Source organism: Parasteatoda tepidariorum, chromosome 4 (assembly GCF_043381705.1).
Source record: "Parasteatoda tepidariorum isolate YZ-2023 chromosome 4, CAS_Ptep_4.0, whole genome shotgun sequence".
Taxonomy (NCBI): Eukaryota; Metazoa; Arthropoda; class Arachnida; order Araneae; family Theridiidae; genus Parasteatoda; species Parasteatoda tepidariorum.
In genome coordinates this window covers 19,550,690-19,562,958 of record NC_092207.1, presented here as the reverse complement: position 1 = coordinate 19,562,958, position 12,269 = coordinate 19,550,690, and the positions used below count along the sequence as shown (strand labels likewise).

The following is a 12,269-nucleotide window of genomic DNA, read 5'->3' as shown; positions in this document are numbered from 1 at the left end:
ATTTTGGGGTTTATGACTACTAATGCTCAACTCTGTAGCCTTGCAATTTTGAACCCAATCCAGAAGACAAGGGAGCTCCTTGATCAATTATTGGGAGAAATTTTGCCTTTGTGGTGGACTTTTTGATGGAACTAACCCACATTTGCGTTACATGGAGAGGAACATCACGAGAACCTCCCACAGTTAGCCTGACGGCAAAGGGACTTTAACCCATGATCCATCTACCACTCAGGATGTTTCACATCAGCAGTGCGGTCAGTGCAAGCAGAATGTGGTTTCATATCGATCAACCATCGCTGGATTAGATCACGGTTCGCCTCATTGGAAGGCGAACGCTCTATTCCCTGAGCCAATTCATTATAACACATTATATTATAACTAATTCAATTATAACACATTATAAAAAACGCATTAAATTAAGAAAGATATCAATGTAACAATAAAAAAATTTACTTCAAAAAACTTTATAGAATGTTGTTAAGCAACATAATTTAGCAATGCCATTTCTCTAAGGTGATTTTACAATTCAAAATATCTCATACAATTTATTTATTTTTCGCCCAACTTTATATATCATGCATTTTAAACTATATCTAATTGAAAAGTAAAATGCTCCTTGCCCCAGAAGTTCAAATATTAATATAAAATAAAACTTACGAGATATGGATGAAGTACTGTTTTGGAAATCCATTATTCTTGATGTAGAAAAAGAGAAACGCCTACTGGCTTTTTCAAAAAGAGTCAAACGATGACCCCCTAAAAGTAGAAAGGAAAAATTAAATATACAAATTGATTTACATATTATTAAATTCATCTCAATTGTTGCTATATTTTGAAAGATACTGATCAATCGAATAAATATTGTTCAGTTCATTCGTGAAAATAAAGATTTTCAAAAACGGACAGGTACTAAACCAGTAACTTAAAGACTAGATAAGTCTATACACATTTGACTTAACAATTCACATGCCTGTATTAGATATAAAAAAAATGCATGAAAAAATATAAATTTAAAAAATACGATATTTAAATTTTTGTGCAAGTTAATAGAAACCATACTTGAAGCTGTCATACAAATTTAAATTCTATCACTATATTTTAATAAATGGGTTAAATGATAGTTTTTTTTACATATTATTAAAACATATACAGGGTGCATTTTGAAAGTAATGCGCAAGATTTTATTGTGACGCGACTATCGATCGCAGCGCACTCAGATTGGTCTAAAAATGTGGTGGGGGATTTGTCCTTCCAAATGTGCCTAGTCTCAGGTCGCTCCAAGTAGTAGGAGAGGTAGGACATGTCTTTGCGCTAAGTCTATTTTTCGATCGAGTTACAGCGTGAAGGAGTGTTCGCTGGAACAGCGGTTAGCGATAAAGTTTTGCGTGCGGTTTGGGGAGAATGCGACGGAAACTCATCACATGCTTCAAGACGCCTTTAAGGTGAAATGCATTTCGAGATCTCAGTATGGAAGGTGGCACAAGGCCTTCAAGGAGGGTCGGAAGAAGGTCACCGACGAGCCTCGTTCTGGACGCCCAACTACAGCACGATCCGATGAAAATGTCCAGCGTGTGCATGAAATTTTGAAGTCAGACGGTCGGTTAAGCATTCAGGCAATCGCTAACACCCTGAACTTGACAAAATGTGTGGTGCACGGGATTGTGATGGAGGATTTGCAAATGTGAAAGGTTTGTGCAAACCCTGTGCCGAAGGTGTTGACGGAGGAGCAAAAACTACCAGACCCAAAGTAAGACCCCCTTGGTGCCCCAGCCTCCCTATAGCCCTGACTTGGCGCCGTGTGACTATTTTTTGTTCCCCCGACTGAAAAGAGAGGTGAAGTGAAAGCACTGGGAGTCGGTGGAGAACATTCAAGCTCATGTTACAAGGTTCCTAAGAGGCATTCCTGTCCAGGAGTTCCAGGGTGCCTTCCAGGGGTGGCAGAATCGTCTCTGCAAGTGTATTGATGCAAAAGGGAACTATTTTGAAGAATTTTAACTATTTGTACCCATAGGATCAATAAATCTACTTTTCCCAGAAAATGCGCATTACTTTCAGTATTTGCCATTATTAGCCACACCTTTTTTTGTATGATTTAAATTTATATAGGTAACATTATTTATTTACAATATAACTTTAAAAATAAAAGTCATTAAAGTAAAATTAGAAGAAAAATTACAGACATTGCGCAATATTTACAATTATGACAAAATACTTTATTTTGGGACAGAAAGAATAGCAAAATACAGATCGAGTTCTTAAAGAAAAAGCATAAAAAGGAGCTGTGAATAAATTTTATATACTAATAAATGAATATTTTACCATTTTTATTTATGTCACCATTTTCTTGTAATGAAAGACGTTCTGCGAGATTTGAAAGACCATTGTCGCTGTTTGTTTTCTGCCCTTGAAAGGTGTGAGACATGCGTCGACGAAAGCGTTTCATATTCATGTATCATTACTTAATTAAAAGCACCTAATATTTAACTAATTAAAATTATTGCTTTATATAATAGGCAGGATTTAAAAAGGCACTTGATTGGACGTTAAAATATAAGCACCATGGAATGATGCTTTTTAACAGACAGGGAGAGGGTGTAATAGTTTCTGCAGATACCTGTAAGAAAAATAGGAACAATAAGTAAATAAAACACACTTTTGACAAATAAATATACATATAGTTTATCGACAGTAAGAACTCTCCCGTCACAAAGTCTGAGGTCATATGCTGCTATAGAAAAAAAAATGGGGCATTTCAGGGAGGGTAGCCTAACCCAAAACCAGTCCTAAACAATGACCCCACACCCCCACTTGAAGTAGTTGTACCTCCTTACTATAGTAACGGCCACGGGTCCTGATGAATGCCTAAGGGAGTTCTAGATAAACTATAGGTTTCACACCAGCAAATGAAAATTTAGTGGCCCAAAAATACTATCTAATTGTTTATTTAATGGTTCAAAAATATAACAAGTTATACACATGTAAAAAAGTTTAAGCTATAATGTAAACAAATTATAGACATATTTTAGTGTGTAAATTATTTTACACATTTATGCAAAAAACAGCATAATAATTAAACTTTATAATATAGCATATTTTAAATATGTAGCATAGTTTAAAATTCTCAAAATTTCTTTGATGTAGTATATATATCACTGATTTTTGAATTCGGAATTTGAATAATATTTATTTAAGTACCTGAATTGTAGCAAGTCCATAGTAAATTTATATATCTTTTTAAATTTTTGTCAGCAGTTTTCGCTACTAAATTTTAAAAAATTTTTTCAATCCTAATTTTTTTTTTTTTTTATTACATTGATTTGACACAGCCTATTTGCATAGTTTCTATTCTAAATTCATGTGGCTCTCTGATAATTTTTCTAGCAGTTATATGATTAGTATTTCAATATCGTTTTTTAAATACGATAAGATAAATGAAGAAATATGTGAAAATATCAAGAATTAAATTTATATTTTTGACCATAATTTTGAAAGCATTGGTTAATGACTTGGAAACAATTTTTGTACACTGGTATAAACCATAAACGTAACCAAATTTTTCAAGATGCAAGTACATACACAGATGCAAGGTTAGATGTTCAATATTTTGTAAGAGCCTGAGGCAATAATAGTTTGGAATTATTTTTTAAACTTTCTTTAAAGCAATTGGAAAGGACAATTGAAATAATTTAGGATGAATTTTACCTAAAAACCTATAGAATCTCTCAACAATAGCATAAATAAAATCCAGAAATATTTTGAGCCTGAAAACAGTTTTTAACTTTTGGGAATATCAAAGCATAATAATCAGGATTGGCAATGAAGTTTGCATATGAAAACTGAAGAATAAATTAAAGAACAATTGCTTTGACTGCTGATATTTTTGGTCACAAGAGATTTCTAATATTTAACAAGCTTAATATTCTATAAATTAATATTCTATAAAGTGTTCTGAGAGAATGAAAAGAACATCAAGCAAGAATATTTCTCTATGGATTAAAATTGTTTATGCAGTGTAAGCAGTGTTTTCACTACAGCGCAAGAAAGCGAGAATCTCGCAAATTTTCTTCTTTTCTCACATTAAAAAAAAATTTCGGTAAGAAGTTCGCGCACTCTATTAATCCATTTTAAAATGAGCGAAACTAGCGAATTTCGGAAAAAATTTCGTCTTACGACATGAAAACAGCTGCAACAAGTGTTGAGAGAAAAAATTAGTTCCTTATAATAAATTGTTTAAAGTTAGCTCTATTTTTTGCTGTTAATGAATTACCAAACTCCTTCATCGATAATTTACAGCAATTTGTAAAAGTTGAAATCTGTGAAAACTATGCTGGAAGATCTAACAAGAAGTTTGAACATGGAAATAACTTCAACGAACTTCACTGCTCTATAACAGAAATAATTTAAAAGTCTATGCTGGCAGACTTAGAGAATAGGTAAGTGTGTGCACAATGCTACAAATTTAATTAGTGATTCGGAATAGTTCAGCATCTGCTGCAAGGTCATTTAGCACCCAAAACCGAATTGAAACAAAATATAGTAACAGATATACTGATGAGCATTTGAGTAACCTGATGAGAATAGCTGATGAAAAAGTAGATATAGAGAACATTTTCCGTATGATGATGCAGCAAAAGTATTCAATAGTTTAGAAATTAGATGTTAAAAATGTATTATAATTAAAAAAATATTTTCTTCCAAGTCTAGTCGTGTTTTTTTAATTTTTAGGTGAAAAATTAAGTTAACAATAAAATTAATAAATTAATTTAAATTAATTAAATAAATTAATTAATTAAAATTAAATTAATAAAAGGGTGAGAAATTCTCTCCCATTTTATTTCTGTAATGAAAACACTGGTTTATGGTAAAAAAAATTTAGAAATTGAAAAACACTAGCAACAAGAGAAAAATAAACAAGTGAATTAAAAATTTTGAGGAAAAGTGACTGATAATAGTGTATCTTAGAAGAGGTCTGAACAGCTAATTCAAAGTATGGTAGTTTCATACTATAATTAGGAAAGATTTCAGTACCAGTACCCCCATTAAGCAGAATATTTTCAAATGTTCTGCAACAGGACTTACTAATTTATACAAATGTTCTGCAAGCATTTCACTGCGAAAAAAAGTCAACTTTATGTTAAAATACTATATTTTCACTTATTAAAATACAGGATCATACACAGATACACTACATTATTTTTTAAACCAAGGCAAACATTCTTGATTTGTTACTTTTTCAATCACTTTTGAAGTACAACTTTTGCTAATGACGACGATGATGATGATAAATTATAAATAAAGTACCTATGATATGATCCGAACATTAAAATAAGGGCTGCCTTAAAAATCTTTCGAAGGGACAAGTGCCCAAATGGTGCACCATTTGCAAATACAAACATTCGCTGGTTCCAACAACTTCTTCATCTCCATCGAAAGAAACAATTCTGTCAATCGGGGATCCCCACAATTCTCAAATTGCTTCTGAAATGGGAAAATATAAAATTTTATGAAATTGGAAATCTGGGAATTTAATTCTTTTACGGCTTGATTTAGAAGCTTTCTTGATAAAATAGGTGATCGATTTCTCCTGCTGTCTGCTAAACACTGATACACCCATTTTATAAAAATGTTATAGCCATAAGCTTATTCTTTAATTTCCTCTTCAGAATGGCAAAGATACGGGAGAGGGAGAATACTGATAAATGTGCTGAAATTTGTGCAAGGTGTCAAAGGTTCCACTTTTAAAGCAACATCACTCCAGGAAAACAGCAAGTGGTCAAAGCTAAAGAGAATTCTATTCAAAATACAAATTGTTCTGCAGGATTTCGTTTGTTCTGCGACGTACGTCACAGTTTTAGGCACTTTCTGCTTCTGGGCCAGTACCTAACCCAATATCAGTGACAACCTGACAGAAACATGCAAGTAATTTAAAAGAAAAATCACATACACGCAAACATGAACACAAAAAAATCTATATTTCGTAAATCCATGGCTTCCAAGGGCGGAATTAATTTTTGCAATTACGATGGACAAATTTGGCCATTCAAAAGTCTGTATTTCTACATGACGCAAAATGCGATATGTTTAAAAAAATATGGGCTCCTGATTGGCTTAATTGAGCTAACGTAATTGCGAAAATTTAGCAGAATTCCGCCTTAAGGCGTGCAAGGATATGAATCATTCACAGCTAGATGACAAAGTTAACAATCAGAAAACTTCACTTTGGAAACTGCTTTCGCATGATGGACACACAATTGTCAGAAAATCAATAAAATGATTATTTAGTCTGCAATTTAGGGTGAGGGGGGGGGCACTTTAGAGCTATTTTAGGTTCTAGTCAATTATCTTGTTATATATCTATAATTAGGTGAAATATTTAAATAATTCCATAAAGTTTGGTTCTACATTTCTGAAGTAGAGAAACAGAGGGGGCCCCAAACAAAGTTTTTACCCCGGGCCCCAATTAGGCTAAGTCTGGCCCTGCATACTATAAGAAGATTAAGCGCTTTCCCTTACAAACATACTAAACTGAAATATCCCCATCAATAAACGGATTTAGTACAGGAAGAAGTAACAGACAGACAAGTTAAAAAATAATAAACAAAAGAAAACAAATAGGGAGATTGCCATACTGTGATTTATATCAGAATAATCACCAGGTCTTGGCAACTTCCGGGGAGCGGCCCATGAGAATCTAAAAACAACATCACAGAAAGGGACCAACTCGAAAGGTATAATTCGTAGCCATCCCCGGGTTCAAAATCAATGCACCTTGCAAGTTTAAAATCTATTTGGCACCTCGGCGATTGGATTTGGTGCGCCAGACCACAGTAAGCAAATAACCCCAGCAAAATAATTTAATTCAAATGTGTGAATATCACTTTTAAATACAGTGGATGCTTGATATAAATGGCCCCTGATCTAGTCAGTCACACACTAGTTAAATTTGTATTAAACCTGAAACATTTTTTTTTCATAACAATAAACTGTAATATACAAACTTAAGTTAGAAAAGCTGAAAATATCAAAAGGTTCTAAGAATTAAAAACGAGAAGGTCAAGAAAATTAGATTCCATTCAGTTAAGGAAAACTTAGAGAAAAAGGTATTACTTTAATCTATAAATCAAATAAATACTGTGTTATATTAATCAAAATAAAATAAATTTATGTAGATTAAAAAGTCATAATGATTAAATTTTACAAGCGATAAGAAAACAAATTGATGGATGGCATTGATACGAGTAAAAACATATGATAATCGCAATAAACACGAAGCGATAACAGTTGCAAAACTTCACAAGCTAAAACAGTGTTTACAACATCTTGTTGCGAGCAAAAATGGCATTAAACGCAAAAATTTATGCTTCTGATTATATTATGTGTATTATTCCACACACCCTATTCAGAGCATGAGCCGAGTAAAGAAGTAAACAAATAAAACATAACTGTTAATGACGTAATGTCCAACATAAAAAATAGAAAAACAAATGACTTCAACACGCACATTTATGGGTTATTCAAGCACATCAATTCAAAATGATCCTATAGTTGGTATCATATAAAGTTTCAAAGAGAACTCACATTTATAATAAAGTTTAAAACACATAAAATTCACCTGCAGGCTATAGCAATTTTCCTTAATATCATCCCAATATTACATGACAGGTTTGCCGTTCGGGAAAGAAAAAGCAGAACTTCTCTCATTGGTTAAAAAGCCGAAATCAGTCTTTTCGATCAGCTTAGACCTAACCTTTGCATTTCGATTTTCTTAGTAGAAAGGCATTCTGTTTCTGAAAATCGATAACCGTGACTCTAGATCAGATGGGTGGCTATAGAACATAAAGGACTATCCATTTTACCTAAGAATTATATTTTACTTCTAATTTTTATCAAAAAACAATATTATATCAGGAATTTAATTTTAATCGGTTCTTTCTAAGGTGAGGGAATTTAATTATCGACTATATCAACCTTCATCTATCAAAAGGTCCCTCAAGGTGGAACCAAGTTAATATGTCTTATATACTAGTGATTTGGTATTTAATACTTGTAGTGGTAATTACGCTACATTACTCCCCTTCCAGAATTTTATCTTTGATGGAACTCGATGAACAGATTCCACTAGTTGATTCATATTGTTTATTTATTTAAATCAGTTTTTGCTCATTATATTTTCTTTCTTTTTTTGTAGCATTTCGCTCAAATGTTTATTTTTTATTTTTTTTTTTTTTTAATTCTTGTTTATTGACCGGGAGACTTTATTAACTTCACCCGATCTTTCCCTTTTTCTTTCTTTGAGCAGTATATATTAAACAATTCAACTGTATTAATGTGGACCATCTACCATGTTGGCGAGTTCATATCATGTCTGCAGGTCACCAATGAGGGAATTTGATTATCGACTATATCAACCTTCATCTATCAAAAGGTACCTCAAGATGGAATCAAGCTAATATGTCTTATATACTAGTGATTTGGTATTTAAAACTTGACGCTACAAAGAAAACGAATTTCAAAGAAATCCCACTTTTCCAAAAAACAATTAAAAAAATAAAAAATACATTTACCACATACTTTTCAATTCGCGATCATAATGTTCGAGTACGCCCTCTAGCTGGAGCCTGAAAATATCAGGCATTAATTTATTAAGCTTTCATTTAGTTCCATCAAAATCATTGGCAGAATCAGACGCCATTTTCTTAGCAGCAAATAAGAAGCAAAATTTTCCTAAGGAAAAGGACGAAGAACTTGAAAAAACTCTCCAGAATATTGGTTAATCTTTCAGAAACAGAACACGTCAAACATTTGAAGAAAAATTCTTTAATAATTTTTAACTTCTATTATCTCAGCAAACTTGCCACTGATAACTTCCGATTTCGGGTTCGCATACTATTACAAATGCGCGTATTACGGTAAAATAATTTCTTCTGTCTTCAATTCATTACAAATTAAAGTGAAGTCAACATTGATTTCTTCATTCCATTGAATAAATGTGAATTCAGAACGTACAGAATTGTAATAGTTCTAGAATATTCTTCTTCTTTATAGAATATTATATTTCTGTATCTATGTAATTCGGAAAACAACAATAAAGAATCGTTCACATTACTTGAAATAGTATCATTTGTTCTGATTATTAATAAATTTTTATCGTTTTCTTGGTAAGTATTTCCTAGTTTTGAAAGAATAATTTCAACTAGAATTCAGCTATTCTGTTTTTAAGTATTAAGTATATTAAAATTCAAATCGAGATCTTACAATTATAACATTTTGCTGTGTGGTATGTTATCTAAAAGTAATGAAGGGATAAACTATGCATATATTATTTGAGAATAAAGTTTTCAAACAAAGAAAATATCATTTGGGAAATCAGGTAAGTGTTATGATTTTTATTATAAAAAATTTCCTTGTAAGAATTTTTTTTTTCTTATTTGATGATAGTTCTCTACAGAATGGTTTTTTTACGTCTGATAAAGAACTATAAGAAGAAACAATATGAAAGTTTTTATTTCAATATGAAGAATTTTTAAAGTCGTTTTTTTATCCTAAGAATTCTATATTTTACGTTTTTCAGTTTATAATTTTTTGATAAAAAAAGTTGTTAAAATAATTTGTTTGAAAAATCAAATGGTATAACATTATGTGTATACGTCTTGCATATTCTAATGTTTGAAGTAATATGATTCAGAAAAGTATGGAATAAAAATTCGGTACTTACGTATTAACACCACCGCAACTACATATTTGGCGGTTTTTAAGTGCCGCCAATCTACAGCTAAAAGTTTTGCAACAAGTCATAAAATAAAACACTTTGTTATTTAAAATCAAAACACTTTATTTAAAATCAACGAAGTTAATCGGATTTCGATGGAAAACGGGGCAGTTGCCCCGGGCCCCACATCAGAGGGGGGCCCCATTTCGAATAAAAAGTTCATTTTAGGTTTCCTTCTGTAATGAACTTTTTCTTTAAACAAAATAAAATCCGTCAGTTTTATGTTGGCTTCTTCATTAATGTATTGTATAAACACAAAAAATCTATGATGCGTAAGTAAATCCATGACTTTCTAAGGCGGAATACAGCTAAACTTTCGAAATTACGATGGGCACGTTTGGCCAATCAAAGGCCTGTATTTTTACATATCGCAAAATGCGATATGTTTACAAAATACATGCTTCTGATTGGCCTAATTGAGCCACCATAATTGCGAAAGTTTAGCTAAATTTCGCTATAATGTCAGCAAGGATATAATTGGATATGGGTTTTTCACAGCTAGGTGATAAAATTAACAATCAGAAAATTACCTTCGGCATGACGGAAAATTAATTGTCAGAAAATTAATAAAATGGACCGGACGATATTTCAACTGACCATTGGGGGGGGGGATTTATAGCTATTTTAGGTTCTAGTTAATTTTCTTGTTATATATGTATTATGAGGTGAAAAATTTAAATACCTCTATAAGGTTTAGTTCTTCATTACTGAAGTAGTGAAGCAGAGGGGGCCCCCCAAAGAAGTTTTTGCCCCGGGCTCCAATTAGGCTAAGTCGGGCCCTGCATATTAGGTGGGCCAACGTTGCTCCCACAGAAAGGACATCCGTGCCTTGCCCGGGATTCGAACCTAGGACTTTTCTGATGCAAGGACAGTTCCCTAACCCCTACACAGGCCGGTCGGCATCTGTATTAAATAAAAACGAAGGNAGCCTGTATTTTTACATATCGCAAACTGCGATATGTTTACAAAATACATGCTTCTGATTGGCCTAATTGAGCCACCATAATTGCGAAAGTTTAGCTAAATTTCGCCATAATGTCAGCAAGGATATAATTGGATATGGGTTTTTCACAGCTAGGTGACAAAATTAACAATCAGAAAATTACCTTCGGCATGACGGACAATTAATTGCCAGAAAATTAATAAAATGGACCGGACGATATTTCAACTGACCATTGGGGGGGGGGAATATTATGTTGTTATATATGTATTATGAGGTGAAAAATTTAAATACCTCTATAATGTTTAGTTCTTCATTACTGAAGTAGTGAAGCAGAGGGGGCCCCCCAAAGAAGTTTTTGCTCCGGGCTCCAATTAGGCTAAGTCGGGCCCTGGCCATATGAACTCTAATGAATAAGATTCCAAATGAAATTACATTTCCAAAACGTACGTGAACAGTAATAAAGTTTCATGTCATGAGAATTGGTACATTTTCGTTTTTTTTGTTTGTAANGACAATGGGCAAAATATTTCGCTCCAGAAAAAATAAAATTGCATCTTGTTCTATTTTTGGCAAATTCCAAAGACGCATTTTCGTAGCCCTAAAAAATGTCTTTTATTTTTTCCTTAACAAATTATCTACTCAACATTGGATTTTTTTCGTTATTTGAATCAGATTTTGTTTCACACTTATTTTTGTGTTTAACAACCTAATAATACTGCAACTAAAATTCTTAATGCCACTAATAATAAAAAGGTTAATATTATTTAAGTATTGCAAACTAATTATTAAATAACTGAAGCCAGTTATTTTTTATCAAACTAAAGATATTAATGAATTGCAAAGAAAGATAATCAACTGGTCCAATGAAAAGTTAATTAACTTAGATCGAAAAACATTTTTAAAATTAAATTTATTTTGGCAGGGAAGTCTTCTTTATTTACAATTAGATACTCTAACTATATATTTCATAAGTTTAAAATTACTTGTATTGAAATAAATGTGCATAAAATTAAAGGGTTATAATTCTCTCTCTCACTCACTCATTCGTACGCCTGTTAAGGCAGAAGGGTGCGATTGTTCTTGTTTTCCAGTGGCGCCATCTATGGCCAAGAATTCGACTTCTGTCACACCCATACGTCACCCCCGTTTATAGGGTGAACCCATTCATTCATCCACAGATCGTAATTTTGACCTGAATCAGAGAACGATCAATCTTCAATTCAGTACCCCCAGAGGTATTGATTTGTTAAGGGAACATGGAGGACTTTGCGACTCGACAGATTTAACGTACATTAGGCACCATTTTACTACACGGGGAGTATTCGGCCGGCGGGGTTCGAACCCACGAACTCGCGGACATGAGCCCAGCACCCTACCGATCAGGCTAGCTCGGCCTCAGGGTTATAATTGAAATATATATTTATTGGTAATAAAATAGCAAATTATATTACATATTACAATGAACACATTAAAATATGAAAATCATATGAAATGAATAATTAAAAATTAAAATTTAGAAGTTATAACCTTATCTACATTTAAGCTCTTTAAAAAATG

General features: G+C 32.6%; 1 protein-coding gene across 4 annotated transcripts in view; it reads right to left on the bottom strand.

Moving 5' to 3' along the window:
* LOC107440460 (cyclin-dependent kinase 16) overlaps window positions 1-7,996 on the bottom strand; it is a 96,726-nt gene extending 88,730 nt beyond the window's left edge. The window contains exons 1-3 of one of the 4 annotated variants that reach the window (XM_016053381.3): window positions 7,613-7,996; window positions 2,320-2,614; window positions 658-756 (exon numbers count right to left, since the gene is read on the bottom strand). In XM_016053381.3, coding sequence (XP_015908867.2) covers window positions 658-756; window positions 2,320-2,449 — 229 coding nt within the window. In that variant the 5' untranslated portion in view covers window positions 2,450-2,614; window positions 7,613-7,996. Of the gene's footprint in view, window positions 1-657; window positions 757-2,319; window positions 2,615-7,443 lie in introns of all 4 variants that reach the window. The other 3 variants (XM_016053402.3, XM_016053386.4, XM_016053394.4) reach the window with 3 other exon arrangements.
* Between the last annotated feature and the right edge of the window lie 4,273 nt (window positions 7,997-12,269).